The following is a 26,741-nucleotide window of genomic DNA, read 5'->3' as shown; positions in this document are numbered from 1 at the left end:
TTCAGCATGACAATTTTTCCTGAAACTACTTCCCCATCACATTTGGCAAGCAAAGAACTAATTGTATCGCCTGTCTACTCTTACGCCGAGGACTGCAAACTACAATTCAATATAACATACAATAACCTTCTACAATAATTATGTTCCTCTTCAAACAAAGATTAAAATAAAGTTAACTGTGCTGATTCATACTTTCCATAAATTACTAAAAAGGTGACAGATTCAGACATTTTGCTTCTGGATAATAAGCCTAATATCTGTATCATGTGCAAAAGTGCAACTGTGTTTTAGAACTGAGGCCCAACTGAATACAATTTTGTTACTAAAAAAAAGTATACTTGAACCCACTTAACATGGAAAACAGTGGTTCTCTGTATCTTTCAAAGTTATGCTTTACACACTCAAATCTGTTGTACAACTGCAACTTAGTAAAAAAATACAAAAACCAGAAATAAACAGAAAACCACAAAGCTTGTATATAAATTGGTTTACAATTCAAAGCACAACAGTAAGCCTCAAATAATTACATTTCTGTAACACACAAACAAAGAGGTGGGATCATTTATTTAAAATACTTGGTTATTTCTGCTCTTTTCTTCATGATCTGATGCCCGTTTAGCTGCTCGCAGTGTGTGCATGCATACGTTTCGCTACATCATAGACATAGGTTATGTCTGGTCGCTTCTCTGGATCCGGGTTGATGCACATATTAACTAATTGTCGCAGCTAGGAAAGGAAAATAACATGACAAGATCATTGGCTTTCTTACAAGTAGTATTTGTGCATTATCAAATTCAAATTAATACTGCAGCAATTCTGCATAAACACACATTCAGCCCTCTCACTCTTGACACACACTGCACACAGTTTTATGCAAGCATGTATGCAACATACTCCAGTGATTTTTACATTTTGTACTGTTGTCCAGAACAAACAATAAGCGGATTTAAGTTCTAAACCTTTTAACATACAACTTTAGATATCCATTTAGCCCCATTACACATCACTTAAATTAAAATTCCTGTGCTTTTGGAGGGCTATGCCTGCAAATCCCAAAAACCTGAATCTAGCACAGACAGAAGGTAAAACATGACTGCTGGCTCATTCACTCCTGACACAAGAATTAGCCAGCAATAAATGGCATTGCTGTGTGACAGGTTCCAACAAACAAAAGGCAGCGACTGTCCTTAAAACACACAGTTAACCTGCAGAACCCCCTCCTGCTGCTAGAAGCTACCCATACACGTGCATTCAGAAAGCAATTGAACAAATTAAACCCACTGAGGACTACTTAATATAAAGACTCCATCTTTGACTGAGGAAATCTCTGAACTCAAAACTGGAAGCTGAGAAAGCATTTTGGGCAAGTATCATGTTATGCTGCCCCAGTTACTCCACTTGCCCACTGTTGGGAGACATGATACTAGAATAAATAGCCTTTGGTCTATGTCTTACGATTAGATCATGGATTTTTTTTCTTTATGGAAAGAAGCACGTAATTAACAAATACATTCACAGAAGCCTCTATCTGGGAATAAACAAACCACTATGAATAGAAAACCCCATGTTTCCACAAACACCATAATTTATTGGGTCTTCTATAGTGCACATATTCAGCAGAAGCAACCCCGAAGAGCTTCCACACCACTCAGACACTTCTCATTGCCTTCTCAAACTGTTAGAACAGTTGCAGGTTTTTCTTCCTCCCTTGATATGTTTAACAACTTATGGCATTAGAACTTAATATATTGTCTGGATTACCTCCTGATGGAGCATCTATTTTAAATTGTGTGCACCTCCTAAGCATTTTTCAACATGGAACGCACTTGCTTCGTGATGACTTATTAAAGTGTTCACCATCCTTTGCAAAAGCAACTTAACCAACTCTGAAGCTCTTCCTTTATGCTTTTTAGCAGCTTTGCCAAATCCTCCTGGAACTCCTTATAGCATTGGGGGCTGGGGGGAAAGGCAGGGACAGGACCAAAAAAACCCCTTGCGATCCACCCTTCTATGGCAATGTGTCAAATTCGGTTCAGTCTCCCTGCCAGTACTATTATTGAAAAAATCTGCGATTATTGCACCTAACATAAAGAGACCTCATCACCATGATTATTCAAAAGTAACATAGCTTGCATATTCAAACCTGCCGTCAGAGAGTCTCCTTCCTGTTTTTTATAAAAAGACCAGGAAAGATTTTAAATTATAATTATACTCCTTTCACTTTTCAGAAGATTAATTTAAATGCACGGGAATAGGGAGTCCAGAAGTTAAGTAAGAAATGTTGCAGACCACTATTCAAAACTGTCCTTGCAGAAACCTTGTAACCTCTATACAAATGTACAGCTTTTTCATACTTAACAATACAAAAACTGTGTCAACTAGACATCCCTCATCTTTAGCAAGGAGAGCTGAATATTTAAAAATGAGCTCATTAATTCTGAAGATAGTGGTCAGATTGCTGGATTGAAAAGACACATTTTAAGTCAAAATAATCTGTAACAGATTTACTATTTGAATCTTAATATGCCAAGTATATTTTTGACTAATGGAGTTATAAAAGCCATCATATTGCTTCTGGCAACCAATAAACAAAATACAATACCACTGACAGGAAGAACTATTAGCCTGCGGTAACTCCCAAACATTTAGAGAACAGAATGCTGGAAATCATGATCTACTATAAGAAATAATAATTGCCAACATCTGATACAAATACGCAAAGCAAAACAATCTCCTGTAGAAGAAGCAGGTGAGACACAGTGTAAGCAACAGGTACAATATATTAGCAGAGATGAGCAGCTTGCTATGCAACACCTCAGACACCCTGCATGGAAAATAGGAAGGACTGAAGAACATCCAAAAACCTCAAGCCTGAAATTAGACTCAAATAGGCAAACATTTTGTAGAGAGAATACGAGTGTAATTTATCTGCAAAATACGACATTGAATCTTGTACGTATACATTTATCCTTCTCTCTGAAGACTTTCATCTGTTCAATAGAACCGCGAACAGTAAATAAAGTCTTAGTAAAAGACCTTGAAGGCTTGAAATCTATAAAGCTATCAGAGGGGAAACAGATTCTTTCTCCTGTTTTTACCAGCTGTATATGAATAACTTTAGGTAGAACAGCAAAAGTAGATCTTCAAGAAATTTACCCGTGAAGAGCACGAGAAGCCTTGTTTACCTCCAGGAGGCTACTTCACATCTTTTCCATCCTGGTCTGCAGGTAACTGATTTTGTTTTCTAAACTGAACTTTTATCATCTAAAAATCAATTTCAGACTCAAACTGTTTGTTAAGGCATTAAACAGGAAGCTTTCCTTCACAGTTTCTTTGTTACTTACTACAGCACAATTCCAAGCTTCAACAAAATAGTCAAGAAGATTCACTGCTTAGAAAGACACTGTAGGAAAATGGCATCATTAGTCAAAAGTACATGCAAGACTTGAGGTCCTATTAATCCATATAAGCACACTTGCAAAAACCATTCACTCACGTGGTGTCTTAATTTGTGGCTTTTTGCAGCTTAACTTTTACTCTAACCAAAATGCATATGAGGCTACTATTGTTAGGATGCAAGAAAGGGTCTATAAGAATATGTTCATAGTAAGGGACAGTCACTCAATCAGTTTTACTCAGAAATTCTCTTCCCAACACAGTGCAAGAGGTGAGCTCAATTAGTGACAAACATTCACTGTTACTGTAATAAAATAAACCACAGTCATAGACCTCTTTTGGCTACGAGTCTCAACATTTACATGCTGGACGCTGCTATTACTGCAAAATCCCTGTCCCCTTCCCCAGTCCAGAATCTCAGCTGTAAGGCAGGAACGCTGAGCTGACTATGCTTGGGCACTGCACAGTCACAGTGTAGATTCCTGAGTAATTTCAAAATCCTTGAGCTCTTTCGAGCCTTGTTACTGAATAGCAAACCATTGGGAGAAGGTGAATTAATTTTGCTATACAGGATGAAAACAGTTACGCAGGAAGACAGTCTTTCAGGACTGAAACTGGGACCATGCTGGATGCTAATACCTGGCTGCAGCACACTTCCTTTAACTCCTACAGAAACATCCATTTCAATAAACCTGAAATCTACTTGTCAGCCCCCTCTAGTATTAATAAAATTTCCGAGGTAGCAGAAGAGCCCAACAGTACCATGGGAAGAGACACTGGGATTGCTAGAGTCAGACTATCATTAGAGACAGAGTAATTTTTTATTATCTGGCACAGACTGGCCAACAGGCAGAGCAGACTTATGACTGAGCTGGAGGGACCTCCTGTTGCATCCCCAAGCTGCAAACTTCTTTGGCTGCTTATTGTTCTTAATCTCCTCTGTGCACTTAGCACAATGACTGTCTTTAGCCTGAAGCTTAGCCTGACATCGGAGCAGTGGGACACACTTTCTTTAACTTTAGCAGGTTTTTCAGCTATGAAATAAATACTTATCACTCAAGTCAGGAGGAGGGGGAGAGACAGAAATCTAACAGACAAGTACTTTGCATTGTTAGCCAGTTGAAAAAAGAGAAATTTTCATATTGGAAATTTTGGATGAGAAAAAAAGCCACAAAACTATTCTTACTCTGAACAGGAGACCTTTCTCAGTGTTATTCTCAAGACCTTCAGCTGGCAACTAACACTGCTGTTGTGGACCTGCTGGCTCATTCAGCCTTCACATCCGGGTAGGAGGCTGGCCATGGCCTTCAGAAGATGTGCACCTCAATCAAAGCGAAGATTTAAAAACTTCGTCTGCCATGAAAACAGCATGATACTAACATTGGCTGACAAGATTTTAAGAGTATTGATAGGGGGTGGCAAGGGAGCCCCAGCTTTGAACTCCCTAAAGCAGAATAGCTTTCAGTAAAAGGTGAGTATTCACCCTGAATACCAGACGTTCTTAAGGAATATTCAAAAACTGAGATATCCAAAGTTGTTAAACATTATAAAATCTTGGCTTGTGACTCTACCACTGAATCAACAGTCCGTGAAAATGTGTCTTAGACTATTAGGATTTCTAATCAAAGGTTTTGAAAAAAATTATCCATCTGTCCATCTATCTTAAGGTGCATTTTTCTGTCACATTATTCTCTGATGACACAGATGCGATACATGACTAACAGGTTGGTCTTACAGAGAGTTCAAAATTCAGAAGTGTCACATCTTAAAACTCATTAAAATTTACTTACAGTAAGTTTCTCCAAAAAGCACTTGTCTTGTATTTTGTAATAAAGGTATTTACACTCCTGTATCAGAGCATGCACAGACCAACAGGGAAATTTTTCTTTCAGAAAATTCTTTGTTATAAAATATGAAGTGGGTTTTACTGTTCAGTGATCCTTGGTCTTTACTGCTCACTGAGTGTGCTTCCAACCTTGTTAAAGGTTTGATATCTAAATTTCCAGTACAGGTGAAACACTTAGGACAGCATCCTAATATGACAGGTAACACTTGTTTATTTATTTTATTTTTTTTACTGTTCATGCCAGCACAGTATTTTTTCATATAAGTAAAAAAAGAGCTATTTTGGTGCAGTAAAGGATAAACATATCTGGTTTTCTGCCTACCTTAGTGAAGACACAGGTCTTCATATCAGAACATAAAAAATGTTCCCATTACAATCTCCATAGCTGTTTATTACTTTTAAGTAACTATTTTCATACCTATCTTCGCACCTATCACAGCTTTGATTCTCTCATGTTTTGAAATAACTTAAGCGTATTTTGCAAATAACTGGTTTATCCAAGGTGCAGAAGTACATGGCTGCTTTGAAATAAAGAAAACGTAACATGTTGTGCTTTGCATCTGTTTTCAGCACTAGAAACTATACAGATGTAAGTAAAAGATGGAATCTCTTTCCCCACCCAAGACCTTCTATCTGGGCCAGACTTTGATATTTGCCCCTTGGCTGGGAATCCGCATATCCAACTTCACACTTAGCTGCAGCGAAGTAGCCCTGCAGGCAGGCCAACTTCAACGAACCACTAGTGGTATCATCATTAAAATCCTGCTGAAGGTCACCATGGAAACCGCCTGCTGAGGCTTCGCTGCTGCACTCGGCATCTCCTAATCAGCTACCATGTGAAATGCAAATTCAGACAGTCTGAAAATTAGTCAAGAAGAATAGAGGATGAGGATGCAGATATGTGAAATATTCATGCGCTTCATGGAAAAAGGAAGACAGCATGAATGACACAACAAAGAACGGCCCCTGACATTCTTGCTATCATTTTGCATTATTGTTCGCACCCTACTGTATTTCTAGGCCTCCAGTTCTGAAGTTGGTTATGTGAACTGCCATATTTATAGTTTACAATAAACAATAATTAAAAACGGACAGGTAAAATGACTAATTGGGAAACCCACAAAGAGGTATAGTGTATAAATTACACAATAGATCATTATTTCATCCTTTGTAACGTCACTGAATTATCTTTTTAAGTCCAGTTTGTTTCATAAAAGGGGAAAAACTGTCACTATAAATGCAAAACAAAACAAAACACTGGGCAGTAATCTTTTATTAATAGTTCTATCACTGCCTTTGAATGCAAAAAAATTTAAGGTTCAGAATTACAACCTCTACTCTATAAATGAAATTGCATAATGCTTTATGTTTATTAGAAGTATTTCAGTGCTCGTGTTTATTTGCGTTTTCAAAGTAATCTTTAATTCATGTAGGCTGAATTCAATTAGAATTGATTACTAATACGTGTTCTTTGGTTTACAGCTTCTATCAGTTTGCCCTGTTCTTTTCAAAGTGGGGAAGTATTTCAAAACTGCCATCTCAGAACATTAACAAGCAAGCATTTATATTTTTTTTCATTCTGTTACTCACACTAAGAAAAATATTTGTTTTATTTAGTTTCTTTTCATTTTAGAGCTTAAAAAAGCAAGTAGCCCCCCCTTAAATGCATTAATGACAGTAAAGAACTGTTGCCTATCAGCTTAAAACAAACACTGCTGCGATATGCATATCGTTCAAATTCAATTATACTATGTCTGCCTATATTTCTCTGAAATTTACTGTTAGTGTTGTCAAGAACCACTCTGTCTTGCAAAAGAACTGCTGTTCAATCGCATCGAACAGCACATCGCAGTTTTACAATGCGGACAAATGGGAACTAAACAATTCATTTTTACTAGTGAGTTACATTATATCTATTTTAATACAAGCCCCTAGAGAAATAAGGCCAGTGCACTAATTTACTGTGCAACATAAACTCGTACAGTTGTGCTTTTAGAAAAGCATACTAGAAATGTACGACTCAATCCCATGCTGGCACATAGAACATACCATTGTGCATTCTGGGACAGCATTTTGTCATACTTGCAAGGAAGCTCAATGAAATTAAGACACTAGCAGTATGAGGTTTCCATCATTAATCCCCCCAAATTTAAAATCAGATCAGAGACTTGTTTTGACAGGAAGATTTGAGCGAGTTCAACAAGCAAACACTTATGGGCATAATCTGCAAATAACATAAAACCACACAAGTTCATTTACTTCCCTGGAAGTGTGCCAGCTTGCATAAACTGAGGATCTAGCCCACGAAAAGGAAAATTACTTACTTCCTCTGAATAGTGATCTGAAGGGAGAGGTGGGTAGTCACACTGTTCTATCTTCTTACACAGGGAGTACAAGTTCATTTTATCACCATAAAAGGGACTCTGCAGTGCAGCCATCTGTTTAAAGAAAATGTAGTTTTCTTTCATGTTCTTAAGTAAACCTGTTTCTACATAAAAATCTGTAATACTAACAAATCAAAAGGTATTTTTAACGACTTTCGATTCTCTGCTTAGAAGTGTCCCAGTGCTAAAAACAGAAGTTCCAAAACTATTACTGTAACCAGTGTATGTACTTATTCTATGTCGTACAGTTGTACCTATCACAATCCTTACAGTGCAATACTGGAACAGTGTACCATTAGAGTTTCATTAACAGAGTATAAAGAAAAATGGAGTAGTTTCTGATACTGCTGTGAGTGGGGAGGGTCCTTGTGTCATGAGGGAAATAAAAAAAAACCCCAAACCCAACAATGTAATTTTCCTCTGAACACATTTTGGAAGAAAACATCATTTCTTTGAAAACATTACCTGATCTAAAGAAATACTGTATGTTGAAAATGCCAGATAGCAGTAGCAGATTTTGTAACCTTCCATAGCTGTTACACTAGACTTCGATACGTGGGGTTTTTTAAAGCAAGAAAACTAAAGGTAGCGTCTCTACTTCCAAAAAAAACTAAGCCCTAAAACTTCATAATTCAGCATGTTATTCAAAAATACTTCATAAAAAACCAAATCCCAAAATGTCATCAGAAGTGCAGAACTGGCACCCACGACTATCATTTACAATTGTAATACAAAAATAAGAATATCTGTTGGAGCGCACTTACATAAATGATCAGCTTAAAACCAGCATCAGTAAACCTACGCTTTATTTCCAGACAACATTACAACTTGACACTTAAGGTGGAAATAAATGCTACGGTTAGCAGGATTACAAATTTAAAAATTCATTTAAAAGCTCTCAATTCTGTTCAAAGCCTTCTAAGTCTTTGAACCGCAGCAGCACGAATGCTGCTTTGAGTGCAGTGCTGCCCCAAAGTCAGTCACCCTTTTCTACATGTGCTAATAAGTTTGATTTTGGAAGGACAATGTGTACATTCCCCAGACAGGCAGAGTGTGTGTGAAACACGCTAGTCCATGCTGTGCTACTCAGTGAGCTTCAGCAGGGACAGGACAAGCTGAAAATGGCTCTCATCTGTCTTGTGGTCTTCCAGATAGCAGTTTAACTCTTTCATGCCTAAGCACGGATATCACTGGGGGAAAATGTATAAAGGAAATTACCAAAATTCTCTTATATTTACTTTATAACCGATAAAGTGCTCTCAAATAGTTCAGTACTTTTTCTTATTACCTTCAAGTAAGAATAAATAATTTTAAAGCTCCCAAAACACATACCATACTACAGTTCCACCCTACACTCCTCCCAAAAATTCTGTAAATGTATTACCAAAATAATGTTAATTTTTTTATTTACATGACATTGTCTCTTACCTTAAAAAGAATGTTAAAAATGCAAGCTAAAGACCAAAAAAGAGAAGGGGAAAAAAAAAAGAAAAATCAACTGCAGGGTCTGTACGCATGCAGAAATTCTAAATAAATGCACAGATACTCATTTTCATACTCTAGGTGTTCATTAAAAAGTACTTTTGTTTGAATGCTGCGGAGTGTTAAAAAAATTCTGAATGTCCCCTAAGGAGTTAAAACAGGAATACTATATTTTCATGCATCTCCTGCTTTGACAGATGAAAAATGTCAACTGTCCTGTTTTTATTTTCAAGCTTTTGCACTATTCATCTGGTTCATTAGTGCATCTCGCTGCTGCCCCTGACAGCTGCTCGCCCTCTCCTCCCAGCAGCTGAATTTTTCAGGCTAATTTGATCCTCCACACTGAGACGATCGCTAGAATGATTGACTTGCTCCCTGACCTCCAGGGTCTGACTTTCCTGATTAGTATTCTGGGGGTGTCTGAGGGACGAAAGCCCACTGTCTGTCTTCGGGGCTGGTGGCAGCTCGCGCTCTCTCTCTTTTTTTTTCTTTTTTTTTTTTTTTTTTTTTTTTGAACTGTAAGCCACCAACCTACAACCCTGTAAGGATGCAATTGCTACGCTGAACAATAAAAGGAAATGTGTAAGACCTACTTTTCCATGTAAAGGTCCATGTAGCAAAAGCACAGCATCTTGATTTTAATTAGTAAAGTCTACTTTGTTGCATATCAATTAAAACTCCAGTGGTTATGTTTTTGAGGTTTCAGAAATACCTGAGGCTCTAAAAAAAACCCCAGACTTTAAAGTATACTTCTAAAAAAATCTTACTAGACATGTAGTTAGCATTGAATAATAGACTCTAATATAGGTTAGAAATAATAATTTTTAAAAACAACATACATTATAGCAAATTAGTGTAAACTTAAATTAAAACATAACTGAAGAGTTTAGCGGCAATTAAGCGTTTATTGAGAAGTGATAAACATGCCACAGCTTTTCTCCAATTAAGCTGGAGAGAATCCAGAGCACATATGAGCACATATCAACATGAAATCAATATAATAAAACATGCTAAAAAGCAGGCAATAGACATAGCACAAAAAGAAACCCAGCACAAAACTACATCGATAATAAAAAACCCATGCATTAGTCCACACATGCCTTGAAAAACCTTAAGTAACTACTTTTAAATAATAAAAATAAATTTTTTTTTTAAAAAAAAGGAGAAAAATGCTAAGCATGTATTTTGAGTTTACTACACCCAGAATTTCAAAATTACATCTCAATGCTAAAAAAAATCTGGTATGTTGTACCATTAACTACACGGGATAATGCACCTCAAAAAATTAAAAGCTATAGTTGAAGACACTGCCACATACAATAGCTACGGAACATATATCAAAAATAAGTAAGTATCTTAATATTTATTTTATTCTCACAATAAGGAAGAAAACCAAACAACACCATATCAACTTAATACCATCTTGGTAAAACTTCTAAAATAAATAAAAAGAGAATGGTATTTAAAGATGCTGAGTTAATCAATGAAATTAAGACATTTAGCTATTTTGAAATTATTTACCAGATAAAAGAAAAATTTAATATTCACATAGGTGTTTCATATACTGTACCAAAATCAAAGCAGCAAACTCAAAATTAAAAAAAGAAAAAATCTTCTTTAAAAAAGAAGTATTGATTTCTATCCAGCAATCTTTTTCATGTAACACAGAAGAAAAATTAACCTTAAAACTTGTTTATTTTATACAATAATTAGTTATTCAAGGGTTTCACTTGTTTGTTTCCAGATTTAAAAAACCCTGGAAGAAAACCAATGAGGGGAAAAGAAGTAGTAATACTGAAAAATCCTCATCTACCTCTATGCTATCTTTAGGCTCCTGCTTGTGCAAGTGTTTAAAGTAGAGCATTGAAACTGATGGCAGTTGCCATGGTCAGTACTAAGGAATCCCAACATGGGATTAAGTTTCAGTTCAGGATTTAAACTTCTAAATACTTGCTATCAGGTATCGGACTTCATTCCCGCAAATTGTCCCCAGGATTCAGAAGCAACAGCTATATGCAGATCTGTAAACTCTGCAGAATTGCAACATATAGCTATTTGCCCTTCTAATATTTAAAGCAACATGTTAGTGACAGAAAGTAAACTGATCTTACTGGAGACAATTCATTGAGTAGTAAGGTACAGCTTTAACAGGCTGACAATGTTTTCTACAAAATCCTAAAATAACAGAAGGTGCCAATCCTGATGAGTATGTGTTAAGCAAGTTCCGCTGACTCACTGAGGCAGGCGGCTTGTAGGTAAATGAAACGTGAGTTGGGTTTATTAGTTTTTACATGGAACATGACTAGAAAGACTTCACTGCCACTGCTGATGGAACAAAATTTTTTTCTAGCATCCTTCAACACAAGTGTTCAATCTTTTGATCAACAGATGATATGCAAAGAACTTTGAAGACATAATGGCCTTAGAAGCCTACCTCTTCTCACCTTCATTCACCTCAATTTTAACTTACCCTATATCTTAATTTTCTCAAAATATAACATAATTTATTATTATTAAAATTATGTGTCACCTACCAATCTTGACTGTATGAATACAGAAGTTAACCAATAATTATAGTCTAACCAATTGGAGAAGACTAGAAAAATCACATATGCCTGTGCAGCAGAAGTCACTATCTTGAAAGTTAATCCAAGCTAGTAGTACTAAGTACAAGTAACCTTTTTTTTTTTTAATTATTGTTTTACTTCGGTTTTAAATAATTTTAAATAAACTCAACTTGTATTAAAATAACTATATTGCAGTTTTTGAAACCATTAGTTGTATACTCAAGTCAGTCTTACCATTTCTCAGTGCTTTTATTACCAAAATCATTTAAATCAGCATAGGCCATTAAAACACCTAGAACAATTTTACATGTGCTTGCCATTATTCCTTTATTAATCCTTCATTTATGCCCAATTTTCAACAAAGTGCTGTAAAATCTTTGTAGCAAGCTCAGTAAAAGGCAAGTCTTCAGTAACACACAAATAAAAGTATTTCATATGAAGTTACATAAGAGTTCTCATTGGTAATATTGAAGACAGATATACAATGGCTCAAAAGTAGCTTTCCCACAATGCTACACATTTTTCCAAACAACAAAAATATAGAAATAGATCCTAAACCAGTACTTAATACATGGGGGGTGGAGGGTGGCACAACAGTGTTAAATTCACTGTATATATCAATATTACCTCATACAGCAGACAGCCTAGAGACCAGATGTCAGATTTGAAGTTGTAACCATTTTCGTGTATTCTCTCTGGAGACATATAATAAGGTGTACCAACTGCAATAAATATACAAGTATTTTTGAATGAAAATTTCTGTTGTTACATAGCAGTAAAAGCACAGTTTTCCTGGCTGAAAAACATTTTTATCTTCTATATTTCTCATTTTGCTACACATATCATTTCAATTCACACTTACAACTCTTCATTTCATAGAAATACACAAGAATTAGTTATCCATTTAATCCAATGAAGCTTTATTTTCACTACTGATACCTAATTACCAGAATTACTCAGTTGTAGAATACTTCTAATTTTTGCTTTTAAAGAAGCTGAAAAGCAATTATTTTCTTCTGAAGAAAACCAAGGGAACATACTACACGCACACACACACAAATATCCCCGGCACCTTTCCAAACTGTTATCACTGTGGCTGGAAATAACAACAGCTAGAAATTCTCTTCCATGGCTTGAATTTATTTTTTTTTAAATCAGTTCCATTCTTCCTTTTGAGAATATAGAAATCTGAAAAAAGTTGTTTTTGAAACTAATAAACACAATTTACTTTGAACATCTGAAACTAAAATTGAGCCTGAAATCCAGGATCTTCATCTTCCCAGAGAGAAAGGCAGGAAAACCTGCGAGCCCAGCAGAAGCCGAAGTTCCGACACGCGTCTCGGCCATCTGCTGCAGGACTAGGCTCTGCGAGGGCTTTCAGCTCCCGAATCTGCGGCTGTCCTAGCTTAATCCTGCCTCAGAGATGTGGGCTCTGGAGACGCCTGCTCTTGAAAAGCAGCATTTACTCGGACAGCCCCAGAGCAAATTTACATTGGATACTCCAGGACATCTCTCCCCTTGATTTTAATCAGACCCTACCCATCTGTGTCACAAGTTACTTGGAAGAGAGTTACTTAATTGAGAGAGGTTTCACCTCTGTAAAAAAAGGCATTTAAAAAAAAAGAAAAGTATCTGAGTATATGGGTTCATATGTAACAGATCAACAAATAAAAGAGTTATGAAAAATAATGGTAGTGGCAACTTTGGTGTGCGGTCTGTGAGCTTCCTTGCTATATCCCTCCAGAATGACTGCCTAACAGCAAAAAGAGTCACAGATCTATGCAGAATTTTCCTTCAATTTTGTGTGGAATATTTTCTTAAGCACTGAATCCTGATGACAAAAAAACAACTGAATTCTGTCAATTTAATACAAGTTGACCTTATTTTGAAACTAAATGTCTCGCAACACAGATAGAGATTAAAATCAGCACTCTCACTGCAAACTACAAGAATTAAGAGCATGAAACTCATACTATTTTACTTAGCACGAAGATCTTTTATCACTTCTGCACTTCTGAATTAGCCTCATCCATTCAGAATTCATCTCTGTATGAATACTGGAAACGGAGATATAACGAATACATAAGTAATTCCAAATCTGAATAATCAGGTTAACAGTTTTGATTAATTAATAATTTTACTCTAATAATTTCCAAAAGTTAAGGGTTTTGCTTTGACAATGTGCCCTATGGTTTAGAAAAGCCGACATCTCAAACTATGTCATACTTTCTTATGGAGGAAGAAAAACAATTAAAAAAAATGTACTTTCCTACTGGAAAGGCCCAGCTTGTATTGAGAAACCCAGTACCACCTTATCCCAGGTCAGGCCACTGCTGCTGGTAACACAGAATTTCAGCTGATCTCCTTGGCAAACAAAATTGAATGCGATACTCCAAACCAATACAAACTGAGAACATGCTTTTCTAACAGGTATGCAAGTACGGAGGTCCCATATTGCATCCTGCAATGGATTTGGCCCCCTAAGCATTTTGAGGGAGACCTCCAGCCCTGGGAAGGCAGAGGGTGCTCCAGCTCCTCTCCCCAGAGGCTCCCTTAGCGCTGGCCTGAGGAATCACTGCAGCTCTGAACTAAGGCTGCAAAAGACCAAGAGCTTAAAAGGAGAAAGGCTGGGGAAAGGCAACTCAAAATGATGGAGTACGGTGAAAACCGTTTAGTCTTATGGAATGTTCATATTCAGCCACAACAGAGGAATGATCTTCTCCCTGTGAAAGAACAGGGATGCCAACGGGTGGACTGCAACACCAAAATAGCTACCTGAATATCCAGAAGCACTCAGTTATTCCAATGTATCAACAGCAGTACGTTAATGAGTGTTTAATGACAGCTATCTTAAAATTTGAAACTGTAATTAAACAACATTTGGCATGACACAGCTTTCATATTTTTATTATCCTTACTGTTGTACTTCCCCTTGAATGTATTTTTTTTTTTTTTTTTTACCCAAAGAACTTGTGAGCTTGGACACCTCTGAAAACTTTCAGTTGTATTTTGCACCCATTAATTAATGCACTGGTTCAGTATATTCTGATGTTTTGTTGGCAGAATTCATCTGACAAGAAAAAATAAGTTTAATACTAATCTGGTTCTTAGCTGGTTACAGCAGCACTGCCTTTGCTGCTCTGAGACACCATGCAAGTAGCTGGCAGTGAGTAATGTGCCAGAAAGAACCTTCACAGAATCCACAGGGGGCAGCTGAAAACACAGAGGTTTGAAGGTTCATAGTTTACCAAAAGCAAAGGTAATTTTAACCAGTAGCTCTGGGAAGCCTGCTGATACATTAGGGGTCCAGTATGACTGTGAAAGATTGATGATAGTGAAAAGGAAGAACAAATGCTGTCATTTTACAGCGTTTAGCCTAGTGTAACACCTTAACTGCAACACAACCTGAAGCCCCCGACGACCAGCAAGTGAAAGGAATTGAAATTACGGTTACGTTAGTCATTGAATCAGAAAAACAACCTGAAGATCTAGACATCATCACCACTTGTAAACTGTTTTTAACAGAACACGACACAAAAGATTCATTAATCTGACATTCAGGAACTACTGAAGACATTGCAATGATTCTCTAAAACTGTGAGCAATCTTGGTGCATAGCTGTACTGCTGGCAAGCAACTACCAGATGTGATTATACGTTATGTTTTTATGTTTCCTTCCTGGATCCTTTTTTTTTTTCTGTTAAGTGAAATACAGCATCACAATAGTATAGAGACATACAACCTTCTTCACTTCTCTGAAGACACGTAAGTGTGATAATACAAGACAAAGATGTAACACATTAAGATGCCTATGTTTTTAAGAACAAAATCTGTAACTTCAGCATTCTGTTCACTGCATTTGCACATCTCAGATAACTGGCAAGTCTGAAGGGTAATCCTGAAAATGGTCTGGGTCAAATAAACGGCTCCCTCAGAATCTGCTACTGCTCTTAAGCCCCCTCCCTTTAAAGATGCTGCAGATCCAGAAAGTGTTGTTTAAGCAAGCTTTCTGCTACTGGAAGAGGCAATGGACATAATGGAAATTGGGTTATCAGGGGGCAGGAAGGATCAGAAGCAAATAAACTATTATGAAGAAGGGAATTAGGATATAAACAGTCCACTTCATTACCTGCATAAACACGTAACTCACACTGCAGCTGAGTTAGAGTGTGTTCACTTAAAAACCTACAATGCATCAAGGAGTTGAACGAAATACAGTAACTAGATCTAAGTACCACCAAGCATTTTTAAGCTGGGAGAAAAATCTGCCTGGTAAATGTTAATACTACTTATACAAAACAATGTAATGGTTGATTCAGAAGGTGTTTAATAAATCACTTTTTTAAAAGGCCATATAATTATTACCAACACTCCATGCATTGGAATACATAACTATCTGAGTTCAGGGAGGGGGTAAAATCACTTTAGTAATGCTTCTGATTTTTAAAGAATTCCAAAACAAGACTTCAGTTAAAAAAAAAGGCCCAATTTATTTAAGTAATCAGAAGATAAGGTTTACAAATTACTTAATGTCCCTAAGTTCACAGGAATTTATAATACAGAGTTCCACACAACACACAAGTGCTTAACAAGATGAATGGCTGCTGCTGAAGATAGGCAAACTAAGTTACAAATAAGCTGGAGTTACACAACAGTGAGGGTAACCAATCACTGACATGACAAAGTCTCCCTAACTATAATTTGTTTTTACTTATTAATTTTAATATAGATGTAGGAGATTTCTAAGCCATAGGCTCATCTTCAACCACAGATATGGGACCTAAAATACTGCACTTATCCAAAGTAATTATGGAACCTAGCCTACATTATGCAAATAGTCTAACTGCAGAAATCAATCTATAAATATCTTGGGTTATTTTACAATAATATAGCATTATAATACAGTTATAATACAGCATATGTAACAGCACAATAATTTACCTTCACGTTTCAAACTAATGTAAGAGATTTCACGGTTCTGTACATAAAGTAACAGCTGTTTTAATACAGCTTCTTTGATGACTGTGATGAATCAGCTGCAGATTTCCCTGCTAGCCTTCCTGCATACTGAGGGTAGAGGTTCTCAGAGCAGTTTGGTTGAGAGTAGGAAAGTGGAGCTTATTCTATTCACAGCAAAACAGTGCTCCATACCATCACAACAGCCCTGGCTTTGACACCCTCTGCTGGGTTAGAGATCCATACATAAGAGGAAAGGAGAGTATTTGCACACATTTTTACAAGGTATTTTATTCCCCACAACCTGCATGAGTTTACAGTCAAATCCCTCATAACATAGCTCTGTTCTGGGGACAGGAGTACCATGGAAATGACAGAAGTTGCCAAACCACAGAAGCAACAGCAGAATTCAATACAGATGATCCTTTGCTTTCAAGCGTTTTAAGAACAATGCAGATCTGCTCCTTTGCCCTGCAAGAAGGTATTCACATCATGGCAGAAGTGTCCGCCCGGACAGCATACTGTGCAGCTGTCTAGCACAATCACACTGGAGGACTGAAGTGTTCTATTTATTTTTTTTTTTTTTTTGCAATTCAAATACTAAAATACGGACTATCCTTAAACGCACTGAATGGCTAACAAAGATTTAAAAATGCCCATTTCCATGAGCTGGCCTCAGAATTGCTATTTCAAAGAGCATGAGGCCCAGCATTCAGCGATTAAAAAAAAAAAAAAAAAAAAAACAAACAACAAAAAAACCCCAAACCCAACACACAGTCATACAGAAAGGAAGCCGCCACCTTTCTTGAATCATCTTCCCCTTTCTAATAGAAAGTCGTCTGAAACCAAGAAATTTCGTCAAGTTTGTATCGAATCAACAATACCAAATGCCTCCATTTCCTCCACATTTTTGGAAGAAAGATATTCTATTTTAAAAAAAGGTATATACCTCCCACAACAGAAAATTCTACTGGTTTGATAAGGCTGTATAGAAAGGGAACATTAACAAACCCTGCCCAGTGCAGTATTTTTACTTGTTTCAAATGGACCAACAGCACGTATTCTAATTAAATCAGTATTATTTATAATTAGCAGTTAGAAGCTGTAGCTAATGAAAATTTTAGTACATTTCTTTATCTCTGAAAGCCTGAATCCAGTTTGCTACTGAAATTTTTATAAAGCATGTAAACACGTAAAAATTGATACATAATATGTTTGTAATTCACTGGGTTTTGTTCACCAAAGGTTTATGGAATCATAAAAAGATAGAATTTTGAAAGAAATTTCAGGAAAATCAGCATCAGAAATTACATGAGAAATTAATTTTAAAAAGTGGTCTCTGCTAGGGACATGATAAATCAGAGTGTCACTGTCTCCACTGTAGCCTATATTCACAGCTGAATAAAACCTCTTTCCTAGGCCAAATTCTGACATTACATCATAATTAAGAGAAAAATGGGAGAAGAGGAGATGGGGAAAAGAGAAAATAAAAAATAATAGCTCCTCTACCAGGACACAGCATCCAACATTAGAAACAAAGCTGCCATCTCCCTACCCCCTGCTCTCTGGATGACTCTTGTATTTGTAGGAGATGAGCTTTAAAGGGCTCGGGGGTTTTACACAGTTTTTAACTCTAGCTCAGTCTTCAGTCCCTTTGCAACCATTCTCCTGCAACGAGCCAAAATAACCCAGGGTTGAAGCAGTTCGTTCCTCTTTAACTTCCTGACTTCTGCCTCGAAACACAAGTCTAGCTCTCCCGCCTTCAGAACTGACTTTTGCCTTCTTCGTGCACTCCTACCCACAGATTAGGATTTACAGCTTCCTGCAAATACAGTATTCCTGCAAAGTCCAGGAGCAGCTCCCTCTTCACACTGCTCATTTACATCTTTCTTCCATTTGCAGCAGCAGCAGGACCCAGCTACAACAAGGAGGATTTCCACAGTGCTGCCAGAGACGGCCACTGGGCTATGATGGCAGCATGAACAGCAGCACTTTGTGTAAGACACTGTGCCATGAACTAGTATCAGATCTTTATGGTTATGTCTGAACTTCAACATGGAATCCAAGCACATTTCCAGTCTGGTCTCACTGCTTCTCCTCTGTCTCTTTCTCTCTCTTTTTTTATCAATGCAAGATTTCACATCTACATTGAGGTGCTGGAGAGGGTACAGAGGTGGGCTACCAAGCTAGTAAAGGATTTGGAGCATGTCTCATATGAGGAGCAGCTGAAGGATCTGGGGCTGTTTAGCCTGGAGAAGAGAAGGCTGAGGGGAGACCTTATCACTCTCTACAACTACCTGAGAGGAAGCTGTAGTCAGGCGGGGGTTGGACTGTTCTCCCTAGTAACAAGCGACAGAACAAGGGGAAATGGCCTTAAGCTGCACCAGGGGAGGTTCAGGCTGGATATTAGGAAGAATTTCTTTACTGAAAGGATTGTCAGGCATTGGAACAGCCTGCCCAGGGAGGTGGTGGAGTCACCATCTCTGGAGGTGTTTAAGAGACAGGTAGATGTTGTACTTAGGAACATGGTTTAGTGGTGTTGGTAGAGCTAGGGCAAAGGTTGGACTCGATCTTGAAGGTCTCTTCCAACCAAAACTTTTCTGTGATTCTATGATCTGCATCCGAGTTTCACCTCAGTCCTATTAAGATCTCACCAGTTACTCATGGTTTTGACTATACTAGTATCAGTACGCACCAAACATGATAAAATCAGGAAGGCACAAAAGAGTGATCAAAGGCTTTCTGGAAGGCAACAAAGTAAAGATCATATCAAAAATTTCTTTCCCAAAATAGTTTTTTTTTGTCTGTTAACACAAGTATCATCCACACCTCAAATGTGGTACAAACACGCTGAACATCAATCCTCTCTTTTTCCACACTGTACTGATAACTGAGACTACCTAAATAAAGTTAAATTAAGAGGTGAGGATAAATATGGCATATTTTAACACAAAAAGTCTGGTATTTCATAGTCTAATTAGAAACATCAGCATCTGAGCAAACACAATTCTTTGTGTGTCCTCACATGACCCTAAGACAGGGATTCTAAGTGCTACTTAACTATTCTTGGCTGTCTTAGTTACTATCTTCCATACCATGCACCCTTGTCAAACACAAAAATATCCAAATGTCTAATTACAGAATTGTCACAGTCATTTGTTAAAAATTCTCACTGAGCAGCCCCTGAATCGATTTTACCTGTCTGTATTCAAGTACCAGCAAGGTGCTCTGCCTGCCTTAATACCTGGTGCAAGGAACAGGAGACAATTCTGAATGCTACCATCAATGGCCCCACTCTTGAGGGGTCTAGAAGTTCATTTCACACCCTTTGCAGTCAGTGAACAGGCTTGAATTCAGCAACCACTAAACACTGCCACTTCAGCAGAGGAAATTTTTTTTTTTCCTCACTAAAAAAACCCTATGTAACTGCACTACAAACACTAATTCTTACATTTCTCTTTAAAGCAGATGCTACTCTACAAGGCTCTTCTCTTTTAGAACAACCCTCTTCGATTCCATCATTTGTCCATTCCCAACATTTAAATTTAAAATATCTGCCAAATTTTTACTATTTCTTCTTTCAAGGCTTTTTAATCATCACAGTCTCCACATGCTACTCAAAAGATGCAAATTATATGAAAATTTTAATTGGAAAAAGGTAATACAATGTTATTTTTTTATGTACTAGCAAAGAATAAAGTGGGCATTTCAGAAAGTTTTGTCTTCTTGGATTTTTGTTGTTTGGTTTGGGTTTTTTGAAGGTTTTTGTTTTATTTTTAAAGTCTTTATGGTTCATATAGCCTAATTCTGATCTGTCCTTGACTCATTTCGCTTATATTGAGAAACTCCACCTTAAAACAGGGAAGCTCTGTTAGCCCTTTCATAGCATATAACCAACATGCCATCAGTGCTATCCATAAAAGCACACAGAATTACTGGATTCTTTCCAACACTGATTAAAGTTCAAATGAATTTTTAAAAATGCATCTATGTTATTGATCTTATTTTTTCCTAGCATTTTTAGAAAACACCATCTTGAAGACTTGTTGAGCCAGGAACGTACATTAAAAGATTCAAACAAAGGGAAAAAAAAAACAACCCAAAACCAAAAAACAACGAGCTTTACTGCTGAAAGTGACACCTCAGTGTTTCAGCTTTTCTGTATTTGTCCATGGTGCTGACCATTACTTTTTTATTATTTTTATTTAAGAAAAGTTTTTGCTGGACCTAACTCTTTTCTTCCTCCTCATGAGTGGGCACAGTATTTCCACCATGTAAAAGAATCCACCTCCCCAGCAACTGTACCTCAGGGAAGCTTACCTAAAGAATGTGCAGCTGTGGTTTTGGAGCTGAAAAATCGACCAAGTCCAAGGTCTCCCAGCTTTACTACACCTGTAGCTGTAATGAACACATTAGCTGGCTTTATATCTGAAAAGAAAAAAAAAAAGTCACAATGAGGCTCCAAGAAAAACTACTTCTCTATTAATAATAGACTGAAAGAGGCTTTTATTTACAGCTAATATTAATAAAATATGACTGTGCTGTTCAGAAAGAGCAAGCCTGGGATTTAGAATTTCAGATTAACTAATTTAAAATAGTTTTAAACATCATTTAAGCAAAAATTAAGAGCCATGGAAAATATGTTAAAAAAACAAGCAAACAAACAACAAAGACTAGAACAAAAACCCCTACACCCAAAGAAGCATATACTGCGACTTCATTACTACTTTATATAAAGTTATATATAAGGACTTCCATTAGAACCAGAAAACCTCTCATTATGTCTTAAGTAACAGACCAAAAATGTTTTCAAGAACCGTAAAACATACTTCTCACCACTTTTGCTGATCAGATTACCTGCAGTGACATGATGCTTTTTATTTGAAATAGGTAACTGATTCTCTTTAATAGCAGGCATTAAAAAAAAGCAGTAAGTTTTACTCAGGAGAATGGTTATTTAAACTCGTCAATGGAATTGGGCTAATCAAGTAGAAACAAAGAAAAATAATGATGTATACCCCTGACAGTTATTTTTCATAAGCAATATTCAGTTTAAGTTTTAATCCAATCCTTTAGAGACAACAGCAAAGATTTTTATTTTGTGATTTTTAACAAGGTACCCATCCTGTCAGTCTTCTAAATAAACTGACCTGCTATTTGTTTGGCAAGTATTCTTAGGTTTTACTCAGCTCAAGAGCAACACACTGTGGCCCTTAAACTTAAAGAAAATCACTTAACTCTGGTAAGAGGGGATTACAATTTTGCAGAAGATATGGGTACAGTAAAAGGAATGGTTAATAACTCTTCAAACACCAGCGCTTTCAGGTTTCCAATAAAAAGTTACAAAACCTTTAGAGGTCTAAGCTTTAGACAGGAAGACAGAAGTAATTATGTTATGCTGCTATCTGACCTAGTTTTCAGGAATTTGGATCACCCTTTGTGTAACAATCCAACACAGATATCAGCTCAACTTAAAAACAGTCATTGGTTTTGGTGTGTAACCATGGAACTGTTAGACTTGCCATAGGTTTGCCAGAAGCTTTGAAGGTAGTATTTCAGTTTAAGGAATTTAAACTCATTTTGGTTTTGCGCTAAAATATACTGAAATAAACTAGTTTAGTCATAAAAGCATTAAAGGAAGATACCTATATCCTATGGAAAGAATCTGCAATTTTATGTCCTTCTCTTTGTATAATTTGCACTTGCACATATCTGTAAAAATGCGTAAAGGGGAAAAAAAAAAAAAGGAGATTCACAAGAGAAAGACACTTGCAGGGGCAAGGGCATCAAAGTTGATCTGCTGACGGGTGCAACATCTCTAGCTGCAAATGGCAAAGCTCAGCAGAGATTGACGGACTTTTGCTTTCAGGCAGCTATCTGCATCCCAGCAGAAGGAAGCCACCAAACTAAGACATGTAATTCCACCTGAACCCAGAGAGACAGCCCATATACAACTTGCAACTCACAGCCAGAGGGATTTCCAAGGTAAAAAAAGAACTGTACATCTGAGAAGCAGCTATACTACGATCTGTTTTCTTTGACTCAAGAGTTTCAATGTAAAATGAAGACAACATACAGAGGAGACAGCAGTACAGAGGTTTAAAACGAGTAAGAGAGATTTAGTACCTGACAGGGATAGCTGGTAACTACAAGGGCTGTTGGGACACAGCACTTGACACAGAGATTGGAAATAGTGGAAAGGAGCACAGAAGGGGAGAAAATGCCCACAGCTGCACATCATCCAGTAGATAAGGGCGTGGGAGAAGGGCCTATACATCACCACAAGGTATGGCAGGAGGGAAATACTTTTGTAAGGAAAAACAAAGGTGCAAGTGCCGAAAAGAATGGATGGATAGCTGTGCAAGAATACAGGTAACAATGCTTGGGAGAGCCAAGGGGCAAACACAGAGGAACAAGAACAGGACAGAAAATAAGAGCCAACAAAGTGAACTGAGCAAGCAAAAAGGTAGCAGTGCCAGAGTCTCCATCACTTTCAGAACTATCACCTATTTCGAAAACCTGGTATCACAAGCCATTGCTGCAAACAAATGCCTACCACGACAAATCTACAACCACGAACTTCTGTTCACCCTTTTCCGTTACTTATAAAACATTACAGAAAGATACATTATCTCAGGTGTCAAAATTGATTCCATTATGACATTATTTGGTGTCATTTGCATTGAAGCAGCTTAATTCTCACATAATAAAAGGTTTAGTAAAGACAAATCATCTTTGATCCTATATTACCTCTATGCATAACACGACGAGAATGCATATGTTCCAAGGCACTGCAAAGCTGAACAAAGTACTTCCAAACTGTTCTTTCAGGAATCAATCTCTTCTGTTTCTTAAAATGCTTTAAAAAAAAAAGGATGGACACTGAATATTAAAGTTTAAAACTCATATAATATGACCAAAAAAAAACCAACCAGAAAATCCTTTATTTAAAAACCAAATACGTAAGTCTTACAACCTAACAAGAAAGGTTTAACAAAATTTCTTGACACAGCAAGCTTTTCCCTTAAATATTAATACATGTATCACCAATGTATGTGTTTAAGTCAGTCAACGCATAGAGCCACAAATGACATTAATGAAATAAAACTGCTACCCAAAAGAGGATTTATATAGTATTTAGCAATCCTCAGTGCAGGATTAACACACTGAACAAACAAAGGTCAGATATAAAGGTATGTGCCACTGAACTTCCCAAACAAAATACCTCCTTACGCCAACGTTGATTTCCATACCCTCATTTTCTAAATAGAAGAAAAAAAATACTAATGACACACAATCACAAACAAAGATCATGTAAAAAGAGTTGATCAAATTAGTCTTAGAAACTTCTGCAATACATAAAAGGGGACTAAAGGAACTGCGATTTCTGAAAATTTCAGAGTGATCTAACTCCTGTTCAAATATTTTCCATCCTGTATAAACAACCGTTACTGATCACTGGTAACAGTTCAATGGCATGTTAAAGCTTACATGAAACATAATTATGCTCTGCTACGCACAGCTCCTTCAAATACAGTATTCAGTGAGCAGAATAACACCGTCCTCCAAAAATACATACTGAAAACCTGGAATTCAGCCAATGCTAAAAGTGCAAGTTTGATCATTCTAAATTTTGCAGCTAAAGGTAAGATGACTAAAAAAATTGTTGCTCGTTTAGTCTCTCTCTTTAAAGAATTCATATTTTGACAGATTGTAAACACAGAAAGAAAATACATGAACAACATTAATACTATCAAAATTTTAGATGGAAAGCAAAGTACTTCGATGTATTTTAATAGTGTGTGTACACACAAACACACACTCACACTTCACGCTTATGCACACCCTATGCTTGTTCATATAGCAAACATTTATTACTCTGGAAAAATAAAAATATTTTCATATACTATGTTAAAATATGCCACTGAGAAGTTGACAGCTGCACCTACACATTACAGAGACATGCAGGAGTACGAGAGAGATGTTTTTAAACTACCTATAGCAAAATGCATCACTCATACAAAGGATCATAACATTTCACCAAAATTATTTTAGTTGCAGGGATTATTTCAAAATGCATTTTCATTTAAATGAGGAAAAGCATATAAATTACATCTTTAAATATAATTTTCTCTCAGTCTTGGACTGAATCCAAACAAACCCTGTGTATCTGTTCTCCCCATAGCTGGATTTGCATATCAGAGGATTGTTTGATGTCAACAGGAAGATGGAGACCAGGTTTCTTTTCATTTGAAAACAAATACACAATACATGTAAGTACGTGCACATGAAAGCATAGTTCCTTGATTTAAAATGCATTCTGAAATAATCATAATTATAACCAGGTACTTTACTTAAACATTCTGAATTATTATTTTTTAACTCAAATCTAAGCACAGGCAGTGATGAAACACCATTCACAAAATGTCTGAAATGGGAAGATATTTCCATTACTGATTTCCATACCAATGTACTTAAAAGCACATCAGTGTACTTTCAAAGTATTTACGTACAAGTATTCTTTTAACATTTTATTCATTTGCCATCTGTAACACTGTAGCCGATTGTACACTACAAAATTGGCTCAGGTTCTTCCCAGGCAATCATGCAATGAAGCAATAGTTCTTAAGATTTAGTCTCATTCTACTGAAAGCATTAATAGTTTTGCATGGTAACAACTTCTCTTCCTGAAAGCATCAATAGTATTATTAACCCTGTAGAATTCACCCATGCAGAGCAGATGCAAAAGATAGCTGCTAGATTTGCTAACAACGTTTAAACTAAACAAAGAAATAGGCACCATTCTCACTTGTATAGGTTTAAAACCAATCCAATTATCTTTAAAATTAACTCACTGAACATTATTTTGTGTAGTAATTAATTACACTATCTCCTTCCATCAAAATACATATTCTCAACGTTTTCTTGGGCTATTGTCCACCAATAGCCAAAATAGTGATGAAAAGCCTCCACTGCCAAAACCAGATTGATTTTGCAAAACTAGCTATTGAAACATGTTGTATTTTTCTAGGAAACAGTCCAGCAGGCAGTGTTATTTCTGAGCAAAGTCATAAGGAAAAGGAATCCCATTCCTGTTTAGAACCTTACCTTTTAACAAGAAATATAAGTTGAAGGAAAACATGGTCAAACCTATTTTATGCTGAACAGCATAATTAAATTTATATAGCACATATTAACTGTATTCAAAGCAGGATCCTTTTCTCTCTCCTCCGTTCTAAAATAGTCCACAATGCAAAACGCAGTTCTAATGGCTGTGGGGTTTTCCCCCTCCCTATAGTGAAGCCAAAAATGCAGAAGACACGATGCCAAAACAATAATTTTTAACCTCTATTGTAGCAGAATGTAGTAGCACCACAAACAGTTAATACTGAAACTAATTCACTGCCTAGTGCTGTAACGTCTCAAGCATTCTAAGGTCCACACAATTAAGTTCACTTAACAGTTACCTCTCATTGTATACAAGTTGCTATTACCTGTCCAAATTTGACCTCAAAGGAATATAGCCTGACATACAGCTTTCTAAAGTACTGTCATCTCCAACATTTTACTATTCTGCTCCTTCCAGCTGTGTGAGGCTCAAAGGACAGTTCTGATGTCCCTCAGACCACTGACCTTCTATGGGTGTGACATTAAAAAAACATAATCCTGTTTGAGGTGAAAGATCAGTCTCAACATAGTTGAAACTGGGCAAAAAGGGAACTGCTTGTACATGTGCATTAAAAATTTGGGCAGTGTTGCAAGCTAGTATTTTATCAGCTAAACAGAGACTACCAGGCACGCTCAGGCAGCAGACTGTCTCCCAGCAAGAATTATTTGTTTCAAAAGCCATATCCCATGAAATTTCCTCCTCACCCTTTGAGAACAGAATCACAAAAAACTACTTCGAAGAGTTTTCACAATGTCAGTACAGATAAAACTTCAATTCAGTCATTTAATGCAACTGGAAACTTTTGTGGTCATAAATTTGCTATTCAAAGGCCTTAAAGACCTTTAAGGTAGGCAGGTTATACCACCAGTTAGTCTTTTTGTCTCTTTTTACAGAATGACTGAGCAGTTTCGTCATGGGAAAATGGAACTCTCCTGCTTTTC

General features: G+C 36.8%; 1 protein-coding gene across 1 annotated transcript in view; it reads right to left on the bottom strand.

The window, feature by feature from the left end:
- Positions 1-615: 615 nt before the first annotated feature.
- The window catches only part of NEK7 (NIMA related kinase 7), a 55,230-nt gene continuing 29,104 nt past the window's right edge, over positions 616-26,741 (bottom strand). The window contains exons 5-9 of the mRNA XM_009951299.2: positions 23,382-23,490; positions 20,952-21,059; positions 12,303-12,397; positions 7,567-7,680; positions 616-726 (exon numbers count right to left, since the gene is read on the bottom strand). Of these exons, the coding sequence (XP_009949601.1) occupies positions 616-726; positions 7,567-7,680; positions 12,303-12,397; positions 20,952-21,059; positions 23,382-23,490 (537 nt within the window). The remainder of the gene's footprint in view (positions 727-7,566; positions 7,681-12,302; positions 12,398-20,951; positions 21,060-23,381; positions 23,491-26,741) is intronic.

This window comes from Leptosomus discolor, chromosome 3 (genome assembly GCF_034619465.1).
Source record: "Leptosomus discolor isolate bLepDis1 chromosome 3, bLepDis1.hap2, whole genome shotgun sequence".
NCBI lineage: Eukaryota > Metazoa > Chordata > Aves > Leptosomiformes > Leptosomidae > Leptosomus > Leptosomus discolor.
The sequence above is the reverse complement of the archived record's forward strand: the minus strand, read 5'-3'. Positions and strand labels throughout refer to the sequence as shown.